Below are 27,061 nucleotides of genomic sequence, written 5' to 3' on the forward strand. Positions count from 1 at the left end.
GAAACCGGCAGGTTGATATGGGAGAAGGCTATTCCTCAGGTAACCTGGTCCCAATTTGCGGTCCTCTGGCAGAAATCCATTCTAGTATCTCAAGCCTAGTTCTTGCTGATGCAATCAGACTGCAGTTGAGGACTCAGTAACTGCATGCAAAAATCCTCTTCACGTTAAAACAAACAAACATTCAGGGACTTATATAGAGGAGCATTCAGTCTTGTGAACCCCAGTCTGCCACCTGGAGTGGTACAGCTCAGACACCTCAGTGAGAAATAGGGTGTGCATCCTCCCATATGAACATCCTTGTGTCATATACTGAAATCACCATGGCAGGCTCTGCTTCATAGAATCATAGAATAGTAGGGTTCGAAGGGGCCTACAAGGCCAACGAGTCCAACCCCCCGCTCAATGCAGGAATCCAAGTCAGAGCATCCCTGACAGATGGCTGTCCAGCCTTGTCTTGAATGCCTCCAGTGTGGGAGAGCCCACCACCTCCCTAGGTAATTGGTTCCATTGTCCTATTGCTCTAACAGTCAGGAAATTTTTCCTGATGTTCAGCTGGAATCTGGCTTCCTGTAACTTCAGCCCATTATTCCGTGTCCTGCACTCTGGGATGATCGAGAAGAGATCCTGGCCTTCCTCTCTATGACAACCTTTCAAGTACTTGAAGAGCGCTATCATATCTCCCCTCATTCTTCTCTTCTCAAGGCTAAACGTGCCCAGTTCTTTCAGTCTCTCTTCATAGGGCTTTGTTTCTAGTCCTCTGATCATCTTTGTTGCCCTTTTCTGAACCCTCTCCAGTTTGTCTGCATCCTTCTTAGAGTGTGGTGCCCAGAACTGGACACAGTACTCCAGATGAAGCCTAACCAGTGCTGAGTAGAGGGGAACTAGTACTTCCCAGGATTTGGAAGCTATGCTTCTATTAATGCAGCCCAAAAGAGCATTGGCCTTTTTTGCAGCCACATCACATTGTTGGCTCATATTCAGCTTGTGATCGACAACAATTCCAAGATCCTTCTCTCTTGTAGTGTTGTTGAGCCACGTATCCCCCATCTTGTAACTGTGCATTTGGTTTCTTTTTCCTAGGTGCAGAACTTGGCACTTATCCCTATTAAATGTCATTCTGTTGTTTCCTGCCCAGCGCTCCAGTCTATCAAGATCCCTTTGAATTTTGTTTCTGTCTTCCAAAGTATTAGCTGGTGTCATCTTCAGATTTGATCAGCATTCCCTGCACCTCCTCCTCCAAGTCATTAATACAAATGTTGAAGAGCACTGGGCCCAGGACTGAGCCCTGCGGTACCCCGCTCGTTACCTCTCCCCAGTTTGAGAAGATCCCATTGATAAGCACTCTTTGAGTCTGATCCTGTAGCCAACTGTGGATCCACCGGATCGTTGTTTCATCTAGCCCACTTTGAGCTAGTTTGCTCATCAGGATATCATGGGGCACTTTGTCGAAAGCTTTGCTGAAGTCGAGGTATATGATGTCTACAGCATCCCCACAGTCCACAAGGGAGGTGACTTGATCCAAAAATGATATCAGATTCGTCTGGCAGGACTTGTTCTTGACAAATCCATGTTGGCTTCAAGTAATCACTGCATTGTTTTCAAGGTGCTTACAGATGGATTGCTTTATCATCTGCTCCAGAATTTTCCCACGGATTGATGTCAAACTGACTGGTCTGTAGTTCCCAGGTTCCTCCTTTTTATCCTTTTTGAAGATAGGGGCCACATTAGCCCTCCTCCAGTCATCTGGCACTTCATCCGTCCTTCATGATTTCTCAAAGAGAATAGACAGTGGTACTGCGAGTTCTTCTGCCAGTTCCTTTATTACTCTAGGATGATGTTCATCTGGCCCTGGAGATTTGAACTCATTCAAAGTAATTAGGTATTCCTTGACCATATGTCTATTGATCTCAAGCTGCCATCCTGCCTCTTCAGCCTGTACTTCGCCTTTGCCAGGGGGGTCATAGACCCTCTTTGGGGAGAAGACTGAGCCAAAGTAGGAATTGAGCACCTCTGCCTTTTCTTTGTCATCTGTTATCGTTTTGCCATCCTTATTTAACAGCTGAACAACCATTTCTTTCCTCTGCCTTTTACTATGCACGTAGCTGAAAAAAGCCTTTTTGTTGTTTTTAGCATCCCTCACTAACCTCGGCTCGTTCTCAGCTTTAGCCTTCCTGACGCCATCCCTGCAATTCTATGCTACCTGCCTGCATTCTTCCTTTGTTACTTGGCCTTCTTTCCACTTCCTATATGTGTCCTTTTTTGTTTTCAGGTCATCCCTAAGCTTTTCGTGAAGCCACATTGGCTTCTTCTGTTGTCTTCCCCCTTTTCTTCTTGTTGGAATTGTTTGTAATTGTGCCTTGAGAATTTCCTTTTTTAAAAGCTCCCACCCATCTTGGACTCCTTTTCTTGTTAGCGTTGCTTGCCATGGGACCTTACTGATCATTGTTCTGAGTTTATTAAAATCAGGTTTCCTAAAATCCAGGGTACGCGTTTGACTACACTCGGCTTTTGCTTCCCTTAGAACCAAGAACTCAAGTGCAACATGGTCGCTTTCCCCCAGAGTTCCTGTAACTGCTACTTTATCCACTAAGTCATCTCTATTGGTTAGGATCAAGTCAAGGATAGCTGATCCTCTAGTTCCTTCCTCTACTTTCTGTAGGAGGAAGTTATCTGTCACACAAGTCAGGAATTTCCTGGAGGGGCCATGTTTTGCAGAATTTGTCTCCCAACAAATATCAGGGAAATTGAAGTCCCCCATTACTACTACATCATTCTTCCTTAAAACATTGGCTATTTGCTTTTCAAAAGTTTCATCCTCGTCTTCTCCTTGATTGGGTGGCCAGTAGTAGACTCCGACCATCAGGTTCCTTTTATTCTTTGCTCCATTTATTTTGATCCAGATGCTCTCGATGGGGCTACCAAGCCCATCCTCCTGTATTTCTGGGCAGAGATATGTATTTTTCACATACAGTGCAACCCCACCTCCCTTTCTGTTCCTCCTGTTCTTTTTGAACAAGTTATATCCTTCAGTTGCTGTATTCCAGTCATGAGAGTCATCCCACCAAGTCTCAGTTATACCTATCAAGTCATAATTTCCCTCTTGTATTAAGAGTTCAAGTTTGTTCTGTTTGTTTCCCATACTCTAGGCATTAGTATATAGACATCGAACACCATGTGCTTCATAGTCTGGCTTTCTTCCTACATGTGTCTGAAGACTATTATTGGGCGCTATTAGAGGTGTTCTCTCCGTTGCAGTGCATGAGCCTACATCCATTGTTACCCCCAACATTACATCTCCCTTCCCCGTAGGATTCAGTTTAAAGCCCTCCTGATGAAGTTCTTCATGCTGTGGCCAAACACATTCTTCCCATCCTTTGTGAGGTGCAATCTGTCCCTTGCCAACAGCCCATCTTCCAGGAAGTATAGCCCGTGGTCCCAGAATCCAAATCTCTCTCATTGGCACCACCTTCGTAGCCACCCAGAGTATTTTTCGTTCCCTTTCTATCCTTCTTCTAACTACTGGAAGGATGGATGAGAAAACTATCTGGGCCCCAAAGTTCTTGAGTTTCCTTCCCAAAGCTTCAAAGTCGGATGTGATTTTTTGTAGCTCCGCTTGGCGGTATCATTTGTTCCCACATGGATGAGAAGAAAGGGATACCTGTCAGTGGGCTTTATGAGTGCAGGCAACCTTTCAGTCACGTCTCTAATCCGTCCTCCTGGGAGACAACATACCTGGCGAGTCCATGGGTCTTCATGACATACTTGGGTCTCGATCCCACGCAGCAAGGAGTCTCTCACTACTACCACTCTTCTCTTCTTCTTCTTGTAGGCCTGGGTTTCATCGCCTCTGTTTGACTGACCTTTAGCCTCTTGCTCACTCTCATGCAGGTTCCCCTGTGATTCTTCCTCTGCAGGCTGTCCTCCAGTCTCATCCGCAAGTACCTGGAATCAGTTCCACAGCTCCACTGCTTCCACTGGTGCAGAGTGGCGTCTAGTTCTTCTTCTCCTGTCACCCTTTTCCAAGGAGTATCCTCTACTGCATTTTTCTTCTCCTCAGCATTTCCCACTGCCTCATCTTGCTGTTGCTCTTCAAGCTTCTGGTCTTCCCTTTGCTGCTGTAGTTCCCCCATTCTGTCCAAGAACTCTTCATGTTCTCTTATTCCCCGGAGGGTCGACAGTCGCCGCTCCAGTCCACTTACTTTTTCTTCCAGCAGTGTGATCAACTTGCACTTGTTGCAGGTGTAGGCCATGTTGTTCTCAGGCAAGAAAACAAACATTGCACACACCTTGCAGGTCACCACCACTGGAGAGTCTTGTCCTTCCATTGCCTCTATTCTGTTTTTGTGTCTAGCTTTGTGATTGTTCTAGACTAGCCTGTGCCTGCTCCTCTACTCAGTAGAGGTTAAAAGCAGAGTCCCACTGGTGTGGAAGTGTGTGTTACAAGACAAATGAATGGAAAAAAAGTTAGTTAAAAAAGAAAAAAATGTTAGGGGCCTCCCCCTTGACCTCCCCTGCTGAACTCCCCTGGCCAACTTCTGTTTGCTCCCCCTGTTGGCTTGCTCTGGATGCTCGCTCTCTGGGAGCTTGCTTGCTTCTGTAGTCCCTGGAGCAGCTTGCTCTGCTCTGCTCAGCTGGGAGGCGGGAAACAGACTGAAGCTTCCTGCCCACTCAGCTGCTGGGAGTACTCAGGCCACATACCCCCAATTCAGTTGGAGCTCTCAGAAGCTCCAAATGGCTTTACTTCAAGTGGTGGGCAAACACATATCCATCAGAGGCAGGGCCTTCTCTGTGGGTGGCCTTTGCTGTGTAGAGCATCCTCCAAAGAGAGACCCACACAGGTTGAGTCTGCTGGAGCCTTCAGTGCAGGGGTGGGGAAACTGTGGCCTGCAGAGCCTTAGGAACCATCTCACAGCCTCCCTCCTCATAGCAATTGGCCACTGGAGAAAGGTCCCAGTCACACAATGGTCTTTTTCTAAGGCTGAGTGCTGCACTGGGATATAGAGGAGAGAGAGAGAAGAGGGCAAGCAAGATACTGGGAGAGAGAGGGGGGATGTTGCTTTGGCCTCCCCCTCTTCTGGCTTTGGCCAGGCACAGGCACTGACCTGTGGCTCCTGGAGGGTTAGGTCCATGTGAACGTTGCCCTCTTTACCGGCAGGCTTTGAGGGATTATTAAGGTACCGGCTGTTTTCATAATGGGTGGATGTTGTTGTTAGGATTAGGCTTTATTGTTGGTTTAATATAGAAAATTTAGTGTGTTTATTATCTAGGAGTGCATGTGTTTATTTTTGTCATGTAAACTACTTTGCATTTTTGAGCTGAATGTTGGGGTAGGAATTTAATAATAAACAAACAAACATGTATTTGATCCTTATGACTTTGTGAGCTCATTAACCTTTAAAAAAACCTGGAAGGGGCAATCAAGAAAAGATCCAGCAGCAACTTCTAAATTTTTAAAAGAGACATGCAGCCACATATTCATTTCATTTTTATACCACCAAATAGCCAAGGCTCTCTGGGCAGTTTACGAAGATTAAAAGCCTTAAAAATACAGTATATGCATAATATAAAAGCAGTTTAGCTACAAACATATAAGTAGAGCAGAGATGCGCGCGCACACTCTCTCTCTCTCTCTCTCTCTCTCTCATTTGCCTTTCACACTTGATGAGCTTCGTCTGTATTTTTTTTTCTCGGGCAATGCACTTGAGCACAAGAAGCAAAGTGAGAATCGGCCATGAGTCTTGAGCGCTCCTTTCCAAGAACACGTTTTAGTCCCGCATCACCTTCTTCCATTTCTACTCTCCCTTTTTCCAGGCTGGAAGCAGAGCAGGCTGTGTGCGACAGTGTGCAAAAGGACACCCATGGGTTGCGCAAAATGATAGATGACACCAACTTCCTACGCTTGAAGCTGGAAGGGGACCTGGAGTCCTTCAGAGAGGAGCTGGCTCACTTACGCAAAAGCCACAAGGAGGTAACAGGCACCCATGGAAGAAACACACCGTGGGAATGTCCAAGACAGTGCATTTTTCTCATATTACACAGGACCACTGTTCAAGCATGCGAATCTGCTTTCTGCTGCAGGCTTTGGGATCTTGTTAATTGTTGCTGGAAGACTTCAAGGCCCTTGTTCTTCCTTCGTATGTTTTTTTAATCTTTAAACTGGACTTGGACTGGACCGCCCTTCCAATAGAGGATGCCTTCAAATAGAGGACTGTTCTCTGATGGCCCTTCAAATACAGAACAGACTACAGCTCCCATTATTCCTAGCCAGGAGGCCTTGGGCTGGCTGGGGATGATAGGAGTTGTAGTCCAACACATCTGAAGGGTGCCGCATTGGGGACAGCCGGTAAATAGGATTGTAGCCTTGATTGGATTGCTGATCTTAACCTTTCCTAGGCACAGGGGGTAGTATCCAATGTCAGTCCTACCTAGAGTAGACCCATTGAAATGAATGGGACTGAAGTTAGTCATGACTAACTTCAGTCACATTGGATGCTACACAGGATTTGGAATTATGGGGTTGGGTGGGGTCACAGAAAACATAGTCCTCTGTATATTCTTTTCATGGCAGTTCTGCTCAGATCTTTTCTGGTGCCTGAGGGTTTTCCTAAGCAGACATGTCTCCTTTAATTTCTCCCCTTAACTCTCACGAGGGCTGAAAACCAACTTTCTAAAATGAAGAGGATTGCCCCTAGCACATTGTAAATGGCACAGGGAAGTCTGCCGTACCACCTGATTGTGGCAAGGCAGATTTGTAGGCACCCTCTGTTCACACTGGTCTGATCATGGTGATTGCTTGAGAGAAGATACTGGGCCACATGGACCTCTTGCTCTAATCCAGCTGATCGATTTCTGTCAACACAAAACAAGGTTGTGACCCGTGGCTGCATGACAGCTTCTATCTGAGTCTTCCATATCACCTAGCAATATCAACACACATGGCACTTTTACAAAATAAAAGAGGGTGGCTTCCTTGTCCCAAGGTGCTTACAGTCTGACATTTGAGAACGGAGGAAAGAGAGGCAGTGGTGAACCCTGGAAGAATGTGCATACACTTAGGGTTAGTTACAGTGGGGTATGGGGACTAAGGGATTATGCCAAAGGATTTAAGGAAAGCCATATCAACCGCTTCAAACAGGGTGTTAACCTCTTTCAGCCTAAGGGCTGAATTCAATTTCAGGGAAACTCCGGGAGGCCACATTCCGGTGGCCGGTGGGGCCAAAGACTGAAATGGGCAGGACCAAAAATACATACGTGCATATTTTAACTTAGAGCTCTTACTGCCAGGCTTCAAGGAAGCCTCGGGAGAGGCATTTCAGCCTTTTAGAAAGGGGAAAATACTATGCAAAAACCAGGAAACCACCAAACAATTGGTGGTTGGGGGGAAAGAGTGGGGCCAGGGGAAGGGGGTGTGGTGATCTGAGGAGCCCTTGAGGTAATCTCCCCTTTTTGGCTACCTGCAGGAAGTGGAGGCACTCCACGCTCTGATCGCCAGCTCAGACATCACAGTGCAGGTGGATAACCCACAGAAGAACGACCTGAGTGAGACTATTGCTGAGATTCGCAATCAGTATGAGAAAGTGGCTGAGCAGAACCGTGCCGATGCTGAGAACTGGTACAAAACCAAGGTAAGAAATAGAGGGAACCAGGAACAGTTGGAGGTAGGGAGACAGCATGGATTCTCCCCTCCCTCCAACCACTCTAACTTTCTTCTCCATGCTGTTGTCGCTCACCCTTGCAGTTTGACTCCATGTCCCAGGAAGCTGCTGTGAACACCCAAGCACTGGAAGAGGCCAAGAGCGAGTTGACAGAGCTTCGCCGGCAGATGCAAGGCCTGGAGATTGAACGCCAGACTCTCCAGAAAATGGTATGGCGGTCTTCCCTCCCGACTCCTGGGATAGCCTGTGGGTGCTATTTGGCAGGGCAGGGCAGAACTTTTCATCCTGGAATAACAGTGACGCAGGAAGAATTAAGACAGGCTATCTGCAGCCTGCCTTCCATGTTCCTGAGAGAAACCTTGGAAGCCCCACAGTCTGTCTGTCTGTCATTTCTATACCACCCAGTAGCCGAGGTGCTCCGGGCAGTCCACAACAATTCAGAAGAAAATACAAAAACTGCAACGTTATAAGCGTTATCATACAACATTATAATAAAACGTGGTCTAAAATTATTTTTGAGGTACAACATTTAAAACAATTACGAAGCTAGAAACAATTACAGTACACAATTTCAAAGCAGACCTGTTCAAGACTGCTGACATAAGTGCCCCACCGTACGCCATTAAATGCCTGGGCGCAGAGGGCAGTCTTAACCGGGCGCTGAAAAGATGGCGGTGTAGGTGCCAGGCGGGCCTCAGTGGAACTGTTGTTGGGATCCAGGAGGAGGAGTGACAGTTAGTACTGTCATAAGCTGCAGTGGCGAGGTGTTGGACAACAGAGCAGTGCGTTTCTGTGCTAGCCTGCTGCCCTCAGGTATGGTGGGGCACACTGTCCCATCATCAGTGTTGCAGTCAGGCTCAGTTGCAACTACAGTTGGGTTCTGTATGTGGGATGGGGGGGGTGTGCACGCGCGTGCACGCACCATCTTGTCCTTGGGCCAGCCCTGGTAAGAAGGGTCCTGCATTTCTGCTTCTTCCTAAGAATGAATTCAGCTTTCATTCAGGATTGCACCTTTTCTCTCCCCTGCATGACCAGTGGCATGAGAGAGGTCTCTCTTCTCAGATGACACAACTGTTACAGGGGAGCTGGGGAGCTGGGCTGAATGCAGCCTGTGGAGGTTTCCCAATCAGGGAAAGGAATTCCTGCTGTTCTCTCCTATCACTGATCAGAGGTAACGGTGGGAATTCCCCCTCACGCACTGGGGACAGTGTGTGGCATGTGAAAGAGGTGTAGGGATGTCGGAGAAATCCACAAGGGATTCAGATAAGTTCAGATTTCTGTGAATCTGACCTGTGGATACTGCAGCTGACTGGCTTTTTCTGAGTTGCACCAGACTTGCAGGCTGTTTTTTCAACTTTTTAGGGAGGGGGTGCACAAATGTGCACTTGCACGGCTGTGCTCTTGCACAAGTGGAATTAAATTCTCATACATCCCTTAAAAAAATCCAATTCGATCTAGACAATGGAATGAAAAATGCTTGGCAATCCACAGAGCACAGACGGAATGGATTTAACAAAATCTGTACATCGCTCAGGAGGTGTCTGACGTGTCTGGTGCTGGGAGGAGCCATTCATCCAGTGCTGGTTCCTTTCCCCATGCAGGAAGAGGCACAGAGCTCCCTCTGCAAGGAGAAAGAGAAATGGCGGTGGCGGCGGCGAGGGGGGGAGATAATGTCAGGGAAGGGAGGGCCTTTGTGGTGTCACCGCCCAAGGTCATCTGGCCTGCCTGATCGGTTGGCTGGGGAAAATTTGTCCCCCCGGACCAAAATAGGTTCACCAGTCCTTTATTACAGGAATCCTGTCCTTTGCACCTGCTTGTGGGAGGGGGAGAAAAATCTTGCAATCTCCTTTGTGATGACAAAAAATGGCTCAAGCATTGACTGGGATCCAGAGAGAGACTTAGGTTTATACAAGGTGCATCTACAGGGGTTATGCAACCCCTGAGCTTGTTTGTGATTTGTTTTTGTTTTTTAATTTTGAGGGGTAAATTGCCTTGATTGGATTCCAGAGAGATGGTATAGGAATGTAATTCATTCATTCATTGGCTTGTACTAGCCCAGTGGAATGTTTGACACCCTCCCCTCTGCCCTTCGAACAGTTGGCCCCCTCCTGCCATGAAACAAGCTACGTTTGAGGTTTGTCATGAGGCATCATGGCGAGGGGGAAAGTACTGTTTAAAAAAAGGATAAATCTAAACCCCATTTGGCTAAGGGAGTTCGTTTTTTAGCCGGGGGGATGTGTTGTTTTGCGTCCTGGCTGATGCCGACTGATTTTTTTCATTATATGCCTAATACTGTATAAAAACGAAACGAACTCCCCCCGCCTAACCTCTCTGTAGACCAAGGCCCTTTTATGTTGAAATGATAGGTGCCTCTGTGCCCCCTCCCCCCACCCCCCACCCACAAAGGGGACATCACTCTTGTCACGTAAGTTATCAAATTTTGTTCATTGCATAAACACAAACCATTCTGTGATACAGGTAGACACCCTGGAGAACACCTTGAAGAGCACAGGAGATCATTATCGCCATGACATGGCCAATCTCAACCGTGTCATTGCTAAGCTGCAAGATGATCTGGCAGCCTGCCGGGCTGACCTGGAAAGGCAGGCCCGGGACTACGAGGCACTTCTGGATCTCAAGACCAAGCTAGAGAATGAGATCGAGCACTACCGCAGCTTGATTGAGGGCGCGACAGCCAGGTAACAAGGGACTGTGCCTTCCACTTTCACGCACTCCCATTTCTCGGGCACAATTCTATTTTGGAGGGATTGAGTGTCCTGGAGTTCTTCCGCTGGGCTGGCCACTAAGCTTACATTCAAGAAGAAGCTGCAGCCAATCCTGGCTCTCCGATGAGCATCCCTGTATGAGTCATGCTTCCAAACATGTTTATGTCATTCACATTTGACGTTTGTAGAGGTATACATTAACTAAAAAGAACGTAATGTCTCCAGAAACCTACAACTGCTAGCTTGCTGGTAATTTTTGCTGGCTGGCTGTCATCCACCCCAGTCAAAATTCTTAGTGATGTATATATGCATCTAAAGGACAGATTGTTCTAGCAGTGCATGTATCTGGAAATCAATGGCCTTGCTTGTACAATCAATCTTGGCTTAATAAGCCAGGATGAGCATGAGCTGCATGCACCTGGACACAGCCCCTTTTCTTCTGCTTCACTCCTCCCTTCATGTGAGTGGGGAAACAAACCAGGACGCCTCAGTTAACCATAGCATCCCATTACATCTGAACTGAGAAACTATGGTTCATGGATTTGAAGCCATAGTTTAAAGTTGGCATGTGTGTCCTGGCTTGTTCAGAAGCCATTAACCATAGTTCCTAGTTCAAATGTAAGCACAAGCTATAACTGCAACTTCCTAGCTTGCTCACTTGAAGGGAGGAATAATGCCAGGATATGACTGTCTGAACGCAACCAATGTGTCATTTTCCTCATTGTGGATGTCTACTGGGCGGGAGCTACCATCAGGATGAGCATACCAAAAGTTACAAGGTTAACTCTAGCTGTTTTTCTTTAGTCATTTATGTTTTGCTGTTCTTTCCTGGGTCAGTGTGTCTTTGAAAGCTATAGTACATGATAGTCTTCCCCAACCTGGTGCCCTCCAGATGTTTTGGACAACCACTCCCATAATCTCTAGCCACTGGCTGTTCTGGCTAGGGTTTATGGAAGCTGTAGTCCAAAACATCTGTAGGGCACCAGGTTGGGGGAAAAGTAGTTACAGGTTCTGGTAACTCAGCCTCCTATCCAAGATTCAGAAACCCACAACCTATCCATAAAGCTGTAATCAGTATATGGCTGAGCTAGTGGTCTTTGGCCTGACTGTTGTTCTGTGGACTGAGTGGGCAACTCAGCCTTGTTTTATTATGAATGGAAGAGGTTGTTGATTAGCCAACTAATGTGTACCAGAGATTTTCAGGTATAGATGCTGGGAAGGACCTTGTATCTTTGAGAAAGAGCACCCCCACAAGGTGCTTATTTTTCCTGTCAGTGTAGCAGTGTGATGGGAAACCTGCCCCCCCCCCCCCCCCCCCGTGAAATGTTTCTTCTGAAACAGTCATAAAAGCTGCAGGATCTGGGCCTGGCAGCCCTGTTTTGTCAATCAATGAGTGAAAATGGGCTCTGACAGACCATTCATGTTCCTTGAGTTGACACACTGACTTTTGGATAGCATCCTGCCTAGGCAGAGATAAAGCAGCTGGTGAGAGCTATGACTGTAGAAGCTGATCCAGTGGGCATTGCAGTACAGGTGTAAGCAAATCTGTAGCAGGAAGCCCACCTGGGAAGCAAATTGTCCTCGGGCTGAGCATACAAACACCTGCCATGTTTTGTATTTTCAGAGGGGAGTTGCTGAGCTCAGGGAATGCAGGTAAGCGTGACATAGCAGTAGAGAGACATTAATGCAGAGCTATCTGCTTTCACCTCTGCCTGCAAACTGCTTGTCAATCTGATCCCCCATCCCACAATTCACTCTCCCAAGTTTTGTTGCTGCTTTTCTAGCAAGAGGCATCATATGAAAGTGACTTGGTTTGAATATTGCTGCTAATGGTTAATACCCACAGGGATGCCAAGCATATGTTGCCCCAAGCCAAGTGGCAGAACTCTGGTCAATCTTCAGGAAGTCAGTATTATGCATCAGAGGATGATGTTGTACACACAAAGCCTTAATGAAATTAATTCATGCATGAAGTAGGAGCCTAGCTCTCAATAGGAGGCTGCACAGGTACCCTTAAGTTAGAGAATGAATCTAGAAGTGTCAAACAGCCCTGATGTTGTTGTTTTTTTAATGGCGTGTATTACATTTATCTCTCACCTTTCAAGATGGCGTACATAGAACTTGCAGGTGGCCACTTATGCAGGCACTGACCAGGTCTAGGCCTGCCTAGCTTCACCAAAGTTGCTGCATGCCTTGAGACCCTCCCTATATGGAGACGATTTGTTACACTTGGACCCCAGACCAGCACGCTACACAGCTTACTATTCCTTTTCTGTGGTTCTCTTATCTGCTCCGTATGAGCACTCCAGCCATCTAATTTGTGTGTGAGAGCAGAACTATGCATTACTTGTAGTCGTGGTTATTTTTTAAAAAAGAGAACCATATTATTCAGTGCAGCTCCTAAGGTTGTAATTTGAAGGTAAAGATTATTAGTGCAGGAGGAAATGGGTTCCTTGACGTTTTCCATCGCTGTGCCACTTTCCCACTGAAAACCCCATCCCCACAACTGTGTGTGCCCCTGAGACAAATATATGGGTACTCACCTCTTCCCTAGTGGGTAAAAGCAGCTAGGGAGCAACTTTGAGCAGGAAGATGGCACAGTAGGGGAAGGGTGTTAAATTAACGTCTAAAACGAAATACCCATTAACCATGATTGGCAAGACAGATCACCCTTTTCATGGAACTACATACAGTGTGTGGTTCCACTTTGTAGCAGCCCTCTGTTTAGTGAGGGAGTTGCTTACTTCGGGGCTATTTGCAAACTGCACGCATTTTTGTTTCAATCTTGCTAAAAAGTTGGAAGTCAACTGCTTCCTGCTGCTGCATTTTTAGAGACATCTGATCCTGGTTTTACTCTCTAACCAGTTAATGTTTATCACTCTTTTGTAGACACCAGGAGACAGACAATTAAAAAGGTGGTGGTCACCACACGAGAAATTGTGGATGGGCAAGTGGTGGCCCGGAGATCTGAAGAAGTGATTCACTAACTCTTCCTGAGTGTCATGTGTATTTTGCTAATCCTTGTATCAACAGTATCTCCCACTGCTGAATAAAGCAATATTTAGTAACTCTAGACATCCTGTTGTGAAATTTGCTTGCACAACTTAGTCAGGATCCATATTAAAAAGACGAACACTGAAATCAGATTGAAGCTTGTATTAGCTGCATCTGTATAGCACTATCATGTGCTGCTGGACCTCTCCTTTCTCAGTCTACTTAAGACTGGGGCCTGAGCACCATATAGCAGAAATGCAGATTTAAGAAGAGATCAAGAAATGGCAAGGGACTCAATACTTCTCTTCAGAGATGGATTGTTGCTTCCCCACCACCTACAGCAGGAGTCTGGGTAATCAGATACCTAACAGTACAGTAAGATTTCTTCTCTAATCATCACACTCCCTAGCTGATTTAGGGAGCAATCCTATGGCTACTAGACACTGTCTAGAGGGCCACAGGATATGCTCTTTTCCGGGAACTGCGGCCTAAGGTCGCGTCCCGGAAAACCGACCTCTACCCACATCTGCACTGCCTCCGAGGCAGCGTGGAGAAGCCCCATCCTCTGTGCTTGGAAGAGGAGCATGGAGCAAATGAAAAGGGGCAGGGCTGGGGGCATTCCGGGGCGGGGAGAGTGGAGCTGCATGTACGACACATCCAATGTGTTATACAGCAGCTTCATCTCCCAGTCGTCCCCCCCCCCCCCAGTGGCTAGACAGCCAAAAACGGCTTAATAGAAAATAGCAGGGCAGGACAGGTGCAGAGGGAATGCCCCCCCCAGGGCCTCTCCTGCCTTGCTTTGGATAGGTGGTCTCCCAAGTTCAGAGGCAGCTGCCTACCTTGATAGGATTGTGCCCTTAAATGCTTGAACTTTAGCGGCAAAGAGACCTGCTCTATGGCCTAGTAATCTGGGTGTAGCAAAGATTCTTCAGATCCCATTTCATACACCCATCGCTTTTCATAGGAGATAAAGCACTAGTGCTGTATCAGCTGAGAGTTTTCTGGTTGGCCTATTACTAGGAAATCCTTCTAGAGTTGTCTCCCATCTCTAAGGACCAAGCTAGATGTTCTACACAATTCCATGACCAGCCCCACATTTGCTAAAATGGGGACAAGCAGGAAGGAAAACTACAGGCTTAGTCTTAACACCTCCCATGGCCAGTACTTCTCCTATGTGGATACTAGTATGCTAAGTGCTACATCAAAGAAAATTGGCATGATCCTAGGGGAAAGGAGTTGCAATCGAAACCAAGCATTCTTATTTTTAAATGTACTTGTCTCATTTCCTCGTGTTTCAAATTCATACATTCTTCTGTTACATAAGTAAGCCTGCCCAAACATCAACCAGGTAACACACATCAGTTACTGTTGAAAAAGCTCTGCAGAAGTATCTGGACATCATATATATATATTCTTTCCCATATGCCTTTTCTGATTTAGTGTGAACATAAACTAATACATCTAAAAATGAATACCCCTGAATCATGATTGGTAAGATAGAAAGATCTCCTTTATTAATGAACCCCAACAATATTTCTTCAGATACAGGAGTTGTGAACTCAACAAACTCAGAAGAAAAACAAGTTAATATTGCATTATTCTCATAAGAAATACTGCAACTCATTACCGGTAAACATATTGCAAAGCAAAACAGCTTAAAAAGGGAAAGGGGGGGAAAGGAAAGAAAGTAAAGTTGATCAAAATGGAATTAAGGTTTTTTTCTTTGAACTATTAAGTCCTTGCAAGCACAGCTCGATTCTGCAGATCACTTCCCAAACTTGTGTAGAAAACATAACCCGATTGGATTTATTTCCTTAAGAGCCCAGAGAGGTGCAACGTTAAAAAGCTACGATTATCAGGTAGCAAGTGCTCCAGCCTTCTGCCACAGCTGTCCGACTCCATCTCGCCCCAGGCGTTAACGGGATGCAAATGTCTTCCCCCTGGCAAGAATTCAGAAGGGACCATTAGTGTGGTTCTGGTACAGTGTAGCGACATAATCACACCTTACAACTTCCTGACTTCTAACCCAACTTACTGCCCTTTTAGCACAGTGGGCCATCCTCCCCTTGCTCTGCACTACTGATGCCCTAAATCCTAATCCTAGACTTCAGACCAAAGTTAGCTAATGTATTTTACTTTGTGGATTAATTCAACAAAACTGATTTTTTTCTCAGATTTCTCAACTTAGGAAAAGTTACACACACATCAGGGGAAGGGGTCTAAAGAGAAAACACTGAAAGCAGCTTCTCATACTACACTGTGTACTCAGAAACAGAAGCTGATACCAGAATATAAAACACATATATACTGTGTTAGTTACGAAGCACATGCTCTTACTGAGAAGTTCAGCCATGATTTCTTTCACATGTATTTTGTGTTTGGCTTGCTTCACCCTAGCACAGCCTTCTCCAACTGGGTGCCCTCCAGATGTTTTAGACTATAGTATCCAGCATCCCTGACTACTGGCCATACTGGTTGGGGCTGATGGGAGAGGAAGTCCAAAACATCTGGACAGCACCAGGTTGGGGAAGGCTAGTATCCATTTTGTTCCAGAAAGGAACAAAAGGCTGTGAAAGAAGGCAGCCTGTCAGCAGCCAGGAGCAGAAAGTTCTAGATGGTAGCAGGTAAGTTATCATCTCTGTGTCCTTGACTGATTAAATTAGAAGTTGCCACTGTGGGAAATGTGGGTAATATAAATTGCTCCCTGACTAGTTACTACCCTGGTTGAGCAACCCATAACAGCTAACTTGCGTTGGCTAGTCTAATGCCCTGATGGGAAATATCCTCTAATCCTGAAGTACTGTCAGCCCAAGATAAACCAGCAGGATAAAGTACCCCCTGGGTACTCCCTTGAGGATCCCTTTGTTCTAGTAATCTCCACCTAATAAGACCCTCCAAAGCATGGCCTTTGTAGTGCCAGATCACTCATCTTTCACTAAGTCAAGTAGCCAGGAGCCTCTGCAAAGTTCCTATTCAGTTGCCAGAGTCAATGTACCATGGTCTTTGTTCTAGCTGCATCCTGACAACACCCCAAGTCATCCTGGTGGGTCTTGGCAGGATCTATAACACCTCTGAGTCTAACCACTCAGTGTGGTTTTTCGATCATGCGAGCCAATGGGGACAAGCACTCTGCCATGCAGCTCCAATATTCCACCTGGGATTCACTTATCTTGCAGCCCATTGTGAACTGATCCTAGCACTTTCCCTTTCCCATGCTGGTGCTGGAGCCATGTTTCCAGGGCCGAAACTCCTCTCTTTTCCCTTAGGTACTACCTTGCTGCCTTTTTTGACTAGATAGATTTGCTGTCTTGTATACCCAGATAAAGCTTCACCTCATGTGAAGCACCCATTGCTGCTTTTCTGTCCACATCCATTTCAGTGGGGTTACCCACCCACATTGGGAACCCCGCTGCTTGTCATCATAAGGGGTGTGGGAAAGGGACCTCCACTTGACCATGTGGTTTACCTAGGGATGGCGGAGAATTTCTCCCCGAAACTTCGGGGGACAAAGCGCCAACGTGTTCGGCCCCCCGAACAAGTTTCGGGGAGAAATTCTCCGCCCCCCCCCGGGACGGGACTTACCTTTGGCGAATGTCCCTCCCGGCGGCGGGTCCAGCCAGCGGTTCGTCGGGTCTTTGTCCGGGGCGGGAGCGGCAGCTGGTCTTTCAACCGGCTGCCGCCGCCGCCGTTCCAATAAAAGAAAAAAAAAACGCCCCCGTGAGAGGCTACGTGACGATTAACGTAGCCTATCACGGCTAGATTTGCAAAGTCAGCCGTGATAGGCTACGTAAATCGTCACGTAGCCTATCACGGGTGACTTAAAAAAAAAAAACAGCGCGTACGGATGGCGGCCCCCATAGGGAGCGCCATTCACGTTCCTTGTTTGGTCGCTGTAGTCTACGTAAAGATTTACGTAGACTACAGCGACCAAATAAGGAACGCGAATGGCGGCTCCCTATGGGGGCCGCCGTTTGCGTACGTGTTTTTTTTTTTTTTAAGTCACCCGTGATAGGCTACGTAACGATTTATGTAGCCTATCACGGCTGACTTTGCAGATCTAGCCGTGATAGGCTACGTTAATCGTCACGTAGCCTATCACGGGGGCGTGGTTTTTTTTTTTTAACTTTTAATTTCGCGGCCGGGCAAGGCGCCTCCTCCCCAGCCTGAATTTCGGCCGGGCGAGGTGGGAAGCCTCCCCCCCGGCCTGAATTTCGGCCCCCCCCCCGGCCTGAACTTCGTGGGGAGAGCAGTGAAGCGCCTCCCCCCCACCGCGAAAAGCTGCGAGACCAGGTAAGTGACTTTCGTGCACCCCTAGGTTTACCTTCTTGGTTCTATGGGGCAGCAGTGCCTCACAGTGGGGCAACGGGGCTATTACGGTTGTGAATGTTAAGCTGAGCGGTTTGCCTTTTTTAGCGGACAAGCTGGAGGTCTAGGGTCACTGCTGAAGCACATCAGGGTCTTGACCAAATGCAGCCCCCATATTTAGCCAGCTTCCCCTCCTTACCTCTTTCCCCTAAGCTTCCCTACCTCTCTCTCTGTTTGCGGTTTTCCCCAGGTTAGTCAGGGTTTAAGGAGTCCCCTAGTTCTAGGGACCTCCATTCCACATTCTATATTGAACTGCATTCTACACCATTGCTGAGGCTCTGCAATAACGGCTCAGCCAGACATTTGGTCTCCCCATCATTGCCTTTGTCAATCCAGCCTTATTGGGACTGAAGGCCACAATATGTGTGGTCTGAGGTGACTGATTATTTCTTTATTTCATTTCTATACCACCCAAAAGCCAAAGCTCTCTGGGTGGTTCACAAAAATTAAAACCAAACAGCACACAATAAAACAATTTAAAACATATAGAACATTAAAACCACAATATAACAATACAACCACAACAAAACCTAGCAGCAGTGCAGAAATTTAAAATACAGATTTAAAACAGCAAAGCTAAAAGTCTAGAAAGCTAAAATGCTAAAATGCCTGGGAAAATAAAAAGGTCTTCACCTGGCGCCGAAAGGAATACAATGTAGGTGCCAGACGAACCTCACTAAGGAGCTCATTCCACAGCCGGGGTGCCACAGCAGAAAAGAACCACAGCGAAGAGAGACTGAAAGAACTGGGCATGTTTAGCCTTGAGAAGAGAAGACTGAGGGGAGATATGATAGCGCTCTTCAAGTACTTGAAAGGTTGTCACAGAGAAGAAGGCCAGGATCTCTTCTTGATCATCCCAGAGTGCAGGACACGGAATAATGGGCTCAAGTTACAGGAAGCCAGATTCCGACTGAACATCAGGAAAAACTTCCTGAGTGTCAGAGCAATACGGCAATGGAACCAATTACCTGGGGAGGTGGTGGGCTCTCCCACACTGGAGGCCTTCAAGACGAGGCTGGACAGCCATTTGTCAGGGATGCTCTGACTTGGATTCCTGCATTGAGCAGGGGGTTGGACTCGATGGCCTTGTAGGCCCCTTCCAACCCTACTATTCTATGATTCTATGAAAAAGCCCTCCTCCTAGTAGCCACCTGCCTCACTTCCTTTGGCAGGGGCTCGCAGAGAAGGGCCGCTGAGGATGATCTTAAGGTCCGGGCAGGCACATATGGGAGGAGGAGATCCTTCAGATAACCTGGCCCAAGCCATTAAGGGCTTTGAATGTTAATACCAGCACTTTGAATCAGGCCTGGAAATGGATTGGCAGCCAGTGCAGCTGAAAAAGTACTGGCGTAATATGAGCTCGCTGGCCAGTCCCTGTTAACAATCTTGCTGCCCTATTTTGGACCAGCTGAAGTTTCCAGACCGTTTTCAAAGGCAGCCCCACGTATAACACATTGCAGTAATCCAGATGAGAAGTTATCAGAGCATGGATCACTGTAGCTAGGCTATCTCTGTCCAGATAAGGGCGTAGTTGGTATACCAGCCTAAGCTGATAAAAAGTGCTCCATGCCACTGAGTTCACCTGCGCCTCAAGTGACAGTTCCGGCATTAATCCAAATGCCAGAGCATTAATCCAAAACATGTGACATTAATCCAAAACATGTGCATAAAGTCTGGTAGAAACAAGAATAACCTGTACCCACAGGGAGTTTCCAAGTGGTCATGTCCAACAAAGTAGAATTCCTTATGTTCCCCTTCCTCTGAAACAAGATTCCTCCTGCTCTTCCTTCTCTCTTTCCCAATCTTGCTCAATCCCTCGTGTGACCTACCCTTGCCACTGGTTCTTCCTGTTGTACTTAGTCCCTCCAAGTCGTGCCTCACCATTTGCATACCTCACCCCACTCATTTGGCAAACCATAACTCCCTGCCTCTGCTGTCTCTTCTTCCTCTATCATTGTTATTAGGAACAGTCTGCCCATCCGGCGCTAGGGGGTGGGTATAGTAATTGGTCATTCTTCTTTCCGTAAACTTCTGTGGTAAAATAAACGTGTAAACAGAATCTTTTGTTGAATAAATTTCCCCACTGTGGTCTACTACAGTACATAGTCTACAGTATGTACAACATGCCTCTGCAGACGATCCCCGAATTTCCAGGTTTGTCAGGTACACACACACACAGGCAGGTTCGCTGCATGTGAGTGAGGACATTCGGTCACACAAATGCCAACTTTGCCTATGAAGCAGCAACTACGAAAGGATCATGCTCATGTTTCAGTGTATTTTAAAGGGGAAAGTGGAGATTTTTATATATACTCACAAAAGTACACCTCTTCACAACTGATGTGGTACATAATATCTTTTGTACTTTGACCTAGGTAGAAAACACAGTGCAAGAAGCCACCCCAAAGGACAGCATCCCCAGACTGGAGAGAAAGGAAGGCTGCAGACAGGACAGTGTCAAAATTAGAGTAAGGTGAGGCTTGGAAATGCCACCTGACTAAAATGAACATCTCAGGACTCCAATTGTGCTACAGAGCACGGAGCAAATTCAGGGAAGTCTAAGGACACCCCTGGAAGGCAAGAGTTGATATTACACTGCATGCTCTCCCCCTAGCTGCTAAACCTTAACACTAGAATGCACCCATCTGTAAAAACAAACCCCCACAGTCTTCAGCACTGTTGCCAGATGCTAAGTCCTAGCAGCTAGGAGACAAGGAAGAGAAATAGGCAGGTCTATTTTATGTTATAAGATAAATTAAGAGCAAATACAAAAAGAAAAGAGGAGGTTTTTTAACAGCTGCAAGTTTGTTCTTAACTAAGAGGTCACAACATCCAATCACCTCAGGGTGCAGTTATCCCTGCTCATTTGAGGATAAATATATGTTTATATGATAGCCAAAGGCTGCCTAATGCAGAAGCTGAGCTACTAAGAAGGGAACCAGATGCCCCCTTAAAGAGATGTTATATGTGCTGAATTCTGGGGAAGGCAGTGTCATCCTACAACATGTCTAAGCGCAAGGCTTCTGCAGCTGTGTCCTCTTCTAGCCTTTGGGCTCACAGCAGAAGCCTATTTGGCCTAACCCAACCCCACAACCCCTGGAGACCTATGCTTAGGCTTATGTGTATATTTTAGCAGTTCTGCCTGACTCCCAAATCATAGTGTCTCATCAAAGTATCAAGATCAGTCTGACAACTGGCTCAAATATTAATATGCCCCAGCCAGAGATTGGATATCTCACTAGATAAGTTAATTGCATCCTAATGTGTGACCCATCAGTCTGCTTTATCTCCACACAAAGCAGTATGCCTGCCTGGTCAATGGCGGAAAGAACTGCTGAGCAACCTGTTTCATCACTGGTCCTATCCATCATCTCCCAATTTCAGCCTCAACTACACTGTTTGCCTCCCTGCATGACACTGATTGATGAAGGAAAGCACCAAAGATCCTCCAAGAAAAGAAGAATGTGAACGCCAATGTGGAATGGAGTTCATTAATCTGATCCCTGAAATGTTAAGGTTATCCACATCAATTCGAACATCTCCTCTTTCTGAGTAGGGCTAGTATGCTATACTAGCAAAGTGCTTAATGGCAATATAGACAAACGCTTTACAAGTCTTTGCAACCAGCAAACCTACTTCCCACCTATGATCTATCTCCCCACTCTCCCCAAGCTGCAGTATATTGTGATTGGCTTCTACCCTCTGTACAGAGCATAGAAAACATCCCAGTTGTCATGTCAGTGTCGTTCTGACTTGCCCTATATTGCACTTCACAGGACAGTGACGTACTACAAGGCAGGGACCCGAATCCTCAACCCCCTGAAGAAGGAACAGCCTTTAATTTGGGTTCATAAGTCAAATGATTCATAAGACTGCAATTATCACAATAACCTGAGCCTGTGGACTTGCTATAACAGGCTTGGAGAACTTGGAGGAAACACAGAATCATAGAATAGTAGGGTTGGAAGGGGCCTATAAGACCATTGAGTCCAACCCCTGGTATAGGCTTGGATATGATCCCATACCCAAGAAAGTATACACAATATTAAACTGCACAGCAGACTCTACCAGATCAGATAATCAATGGAAAGGAGAAATGTCTTTACACATCTACATGAAGCTGCCGAGTGAGGTTTTTTCAGCTCACACATATGGACATGCCTGTGAGAAAAAACCAAACCTTCAGTATGCTAATGGTACCAGACACCATGCTCCAACTTCACCCAGTTGTTTCATGTAGATATTAAAAGGCATGGAGACAAGACGGAACCCTACAAAACTGCACACAGTAACTCCCAAAGGAAAGAGCAACAGTCTCTTAGCACCACCTTTGAAAACCACCCGACATAGCAGGAGCAGAACCACTGCAAAGCAATATTCCTTACTCCTATCCACAGAAATGGTCCAGAAGGATATTAAGGTTGAATGCTTCAAAAGCCACTAAGTGACTGAGGAGAATTAGCACGGCCACAAAGCCTCTCACCACCCCAAGTGCAGGTTGTCAACAAGGGCAACCAAGGCTGTTTCCACCCTGAACCCAGCTGGGAGCCCAACTGATCTACCACAAAGGAAGCACTACAAGCCCTCCTGGTGCTGTAGTTCCTGAATGGTCTGGTCCCTCTATTCCTCAAAACTGGTGCAAGAGATTTCCCACATGACCTTATTTGTTAGGACTCAAACGTCATTCTGAGAAGCAAACAAGCTCATCTCAAGATTTGCCAGCCTTGCTTCTATTCCCTGAAACCCAAAGTCCTTCAACATGAAAGAAAAAAAGATAGCTGCCTCCATAACATCAATACCCCAAAGCTGAACAGCTGACTTCAGCTCCTCAAGATAAACGCACAATGTGTCTGGTTACAGTAAACCAAGGAAACAGAAGGGCAGTTAGGTAGAACAGGAACACACAAGAAATTATAGATGCAGTTTTCAGCCTACACTTGTATTCCTAGCACAGTGATGTAATAGCTAACCACCCAGCAGAACCAGCCACGAGGGCTGGAGTCCCTTTCTTGATAACCTTGCTGAAATGGTTGTGTTCCAGATGAGTGATCGTGAGCTTACTTATAAAACATTCCTCATCTTTCTCTTCCACAGTTGGCCAAGTGGTCTCCTTTTGATCCCTCATCACTTGGCGTGGAGTGGGGCAAGAAATTTCAGTACAACAACCTCCTTCAAACTAGTTTCAGTCCAGCTTCACCATGCCCCTGTCCACTGCATGGAACAAGTTAGGCAATGAATTCAACCTTGCCTTTTATGTGTAGGCTACTTGCCCACCTGGGTAAGCAGGAAGCCTTGTCAGATAATGACATTAATTCGTTGTAACAATTTCCAGAGGGGTAGTCTACTGCAGCAAAACCAACAAAAAGTCTTATGGCACCTTGAACACCAAATTATAGCATAAACTTTCATGAACTGCAGTCCACAAAAATTTATGTCATAATAAACGTATTAGTCATTAAGGTGCTACAGGACTCTGTTGGGTAATTCAGCCAGTGGTGAACTGGGCCACTTAATGTTTTGGGGAAAAAAGGGATGTATATATGGAGTTTGGTGCACAGTTGATAATAAAGGTAGTAATACATCTTTATTATCCATCCTCATAAATTTCAAGGCTATATACTTTATTGTAAGTCAAGAATGTACTTCTTTGCATAAAGCACAATCAACCCTGCCTGTGGGACAGAAATACTAATTATTTGGGTTCTTCTGCTCCTCTCCATGTCTGTACTACTCCAAATAATGGAAAGCAAGGCCACAAGCAACAGAGGGAAGAAAATTGTCCCTTCGATACTCACGTGATTGTTTTCATTTCCTTCTTTTCTGCATCTGGCCGGGCACGATTCAGCACTTTGAGGAAGTCTGATGTTTTTGCCCTCATGCGCGTGTGAATGTAAGCCTGCATGTTATTTTTTTTTTAAAAGAAGACACAAAAGGAAGCTGAAGGGCTCTGTTTCAACACTTTGAAATGCAAACTTCATCTATTCAGTCTAAAATTACAACTGACACCAACTATCTGCATATAATAGTCTACAAAGGCTCCCTGCACAGATGATCCCAGTCAAAAGCGAAGTCTGTAACAACCCAAGTGTGGTTCTTGGCTCAGCCTGCCACTCTCTTTTCACCTTTTGCCAAACTGGAAATGAAGGAATGAAGAAGCATCTATATCACAGGAAGCCATAGGATCACTCAACATCTTGCCCTTTTCAGTGGTGTATGAGAAAAGCAGGGGGGTGAGATTACCTAGAGAGGAATCATAATCAGCTGCTCCCCCCACTGAACTGTAAGGTTGCACCTAGATAGGCAGGGTGTTGTGGCTTTTTTTGCACAACCTAATGCCTAAGATGTGGATGACGGTGCAGCCTGCACTACATTCTATAATCTATGATAGTTTATATACCAATTAAATGTTATGTGTTTGAGAGGAGAAAATAACCTTTATTGAATAGACACAAACATCTGTGTGATTATTTGGACTCAAGCTTCATGCTGTCTTGTCTTCCTGGTCAACCAGGCTGAGTTTTTTGTGACAGTGATAAAGTTAGCACTTGAAAACAAACACTCCCTGAAGCACTGCCTCACAGACATAATGGTAAGAATGGTGTAGGCAACAGTTAGGAAATAATTTTATGCATACAAAGGAGTTCTGCACATCAAATCTTCAAGACTGAGAGCCATGTGGTGTAGTGGTTAGAGTGTTGGACTGGGATTCAGGAGATCCGGGTTCTAGTCTCCACTTGGCCACAAAGCTCACTGGGTGACTCTGGGACAGTCACTGACTCTCAGCCTAACCTACCCTCACAGGATTAATTGTGAGGATAAAATGGAGAGAAGGAGGACCATGTATACAGTCTTGGGCTCCTTGGGAGGAAAATGGGGATATAAACGTAACAAATAAATTTTTCAGAAGGGGTATCCTTTTCACAAACTACACCAGACTGCCCACCACAGTGAATCAGTAAGGCCCTTAGTTATACCCTTTGCATGTACCTTGGAACATTTGATGTGATAGTGCAGGTAGTCCCGGAATGTATGGATCAAATTGATGGTGTTGTCCCTGGCAGCAGCATTGGTATGGCGTGGGAACAGCACTGCAAAGGTAAGGTAACAGAAAATGCTTATTCTCTACCAAGCACTACAAGGTTACATAGATACCCCTATTCCTGAGCCAGACACCCATTCACAAGACCAACAGTATCTGCAATGTTAATATACAAGACATTTGTACAGACGGGTCTTTCCCCATACTGCACATGAAGGTTAAGCCTGTCTGAATGTGATGTCATGGGAGAAATGTCTCTGGAAGCAAAGTCTCTCTACAACTCTAATACAGGAATTCAACCCAGTATCTAACAGATAAGAACATAAGAGCCCTGCTGGATCAGACCAAATGCCTATCTATCCAGCATTCTGTTCCTATAATGGCCAATCAGATGCTTATGGGAAGCCCTTCTGCTTGTGTTTCCCAGCAACTGGTATATAGAACAATACTGGTGGCAATATATATAGCCATCACGACTAGTAGCCACTGATAGCTTTATCCTCCATGAATTTTTCAAATCCTCTTATAAAGCCATCCAAGTTGGCGGCCGTCACTACATATTGTGCTGGCGAATTCCATAGTTTAACGACGTGCTACGTGAAGAATTAGTTCCTTTTATTGGCCCTGAAACTCCCAGTCTGCTTAGCTACTCTACTCACTCACTCTAATTGCTGGCCTCAGTGAAAAATTTGCTTATCAGGATATTTCATGAAGGACTTTCCTCAACACTCCTTAGTACAATTTTTCAGTAATCAGCATCTTATTCCTCAGACAGCTAGATAAACCAAAAACCAAGCTATACCCCAAGAAGCACAGTGCTTTCCTGCAGAAGGATGTATTATGCAGCCTTTCAATATCTAGAGTTAGAATATGGTTATCACTGATGGAAAGCCAGGAAACAGTCTTCACAAGGCTCTATTTGCAAATATCGCATTTAGTATTTACTGTGTATGTTGAAATGCCTGTTGGCTAACAGACGCTGAGCGGGTTTGCATGTCATGGCGGCAAATTGTGGGTTATTGGGGAGAGCAATTCTATGGCCACTTAACACTGTCTAGAAGGGTATATGATTTTTCGATTTACTGGCTTGGAGCTTGTAGACAGTGATCTGAGCTCGGAGCCAGGAAACTGCACTCCCCCCCAGCACTCCCTCATAGCCTGTGTGGGGAGAACCGCGGCAGCTGCCTTTCCGTGCTTGTAAAACCAAGCATGGAGAGGGCAAAAAGAGGGCATTCCCAGGGGTGGAGACTGCAGAAGCCCCTTTACGCTGCTTCGTATGGGGTCTCCAGGCGCATTCCCACCCCTCCTCCAAAGCCCTGGCTAGATGTGTAAAATCACATGCCTAGCCCAGAATGCAGGGTGGGCAGATTGCAGAGATGATCCCCTCCATAGTCCGCCCAACCTGCATTCGATAGGCATCAGCCTCTGAGTTCGGACATCTAACTTGATAGGATTGTGCCCTAAGCCACGATTGATGGGAACATGCAAGCCACTCCTGGCTTCTGTAAACACCTCTGATCAGTCCGACTGGAGGTTGTGAACATGATCTGTGAACCCAGACCAATGAGTTGTTTATGGGGTAAATGATCCAGCAGTTAACCCATGGTTTATTGTTGGGTTAACTGCTGGGTTATTTAGCCTCTAAACAACCCATCAGTCTGGGTTCACAGATCATGTTCACAATCTCCAGTCGGACTGTTCAGAGGTTGTTTACAGAAGTTGGAAGTGGCTTGCACATGGTGCATGTTCCCATCAATCATGGCTTAGGGCACAATCCTATCCAGTTAGTTAACCTCCGAACTTAGAGGCTGATGCCTATCGAATGCAGGTTGGGCTAATGCTGACAACCTCTGATTGGGCTAATTGGAGGTTGTTTACAGTAAACAGAAGTGGCTCATGCACAGGGCACATCCCAGCAAAACGTGGGTTAATTAACCCAAGATTCCCCGCTGTGACATGCTAACAGGCCCTCTGTAGTTGCCTTCTCTGTGTCCAAGATTCAGCACAAACAAGTCTTGGCAGTGGCTCCTCTTTAGCATGATGGGCTAAAGTGAGGGAGCACCTGGGAGAAGCTAAGCACGAGATGGAGTTCCTTATCCTTGTGTCATAGTGGAAAGAGAAGATGTTTTCAGGTGAAGGCAGCAGTCATTAGTGCTCCACAGCTAACTGCTGCCAGTGGCAACGCTCTTGAGCATCTAAGGGTTTGTTTGGGCAAAATCTCCCTTTACTGTTCCAAGAATGGAGACCTTTGGTTTGATGACAAGCTGTTGGCTCAGGAGATG

General features: G+C 46.1%; 2 protein-coding genes across 3 annotated transcripts in view; one reads left to right on the forward strand and one right to left on the reverse strand.

Annotated features, from left to right (window-relative positions):
* LOC146358248 (keratin, type I cytoskeletal 18-like) overlaps positions 1-13,519 on the forward strand; it is a 25,319-nt gene extending 11,800 nt beyond the window's left edge. Inside the window, exons 3-8 of one of the 2 annotated variants that reach the window (XM_084806107.1) lie at positions 5,812-5,968; positions 7,461-7,625; positions 7,739-7,864; positions 10,134-10,354; positions 12,006-12,034; positions 13,271-13,455. In XM_084806107.1, the coding sequence (XP_084662233.1) occupies positions 5,812-5,968; positions 7,461-7,625; positions 7,739-7,864; positions 10,134-10,354; positions 12,006-12,034; positions 13,271-13,368 (796 nt within the window). In that variant the 3' untranslated portion in view covers positions 13,369-13,455. Of the gene's footprint in view, positions 1-5,811; positions 5,969-7,460; positions 7,626-7,738; positions 7,865-10,133; positions 10,355-12,005; positions 12,035-13,270 lie in introns of both variants that reach the window. The other variant, XM_084806115.1, reaches the window with a different exon arrangement.
* Positions 13,520-14,858: 1,339 nt separating this feature from the next.
* ARPC2 (actin related protein 2/3 complex subunit 2) overlaps positions 14,859-27,061 on the reverse strand; it is a 38,074-nt gene continuing 25,871 nt past the window's right edge. The window contains exons 8-10 of the mRNA XM_084806179.1: positions 24,728-24,828; positions 23,536-23,636; positions 14,859-15,315 (exon numbers count right to left, since the gene is read on the reverse strand). Coding sequence (XP_084662305.1) covers positions 15,291-15,315; positions 23,536-23,636; positions 24,728-24,828 — 227 coding nt within the window. The 3' untranslated portion in view covers positions 14,859-15,290. The remainder of the gene's footprint in view (positions 15,316-23,535; positions 23,637-24,727; positions 24,829-27,061) is intronic.

The sequence above is a fragment of the Heloderma suspectum genome, chromosome 1 (genome assembly GCF_057233095.1).
Source record: "Heloderma suspectum isolate Gila_16-S chromosome 1, 16-S_ref, whole genome shotgun sequence".
In the NCBI taxonomy this organism is placed as follows: domain Eukaryota; kingdom Metazoa; phylum Chordata; class Lepidosauria; order Squamata; family Helodermatidae; genus Heloderma; species Heloderma suspectum.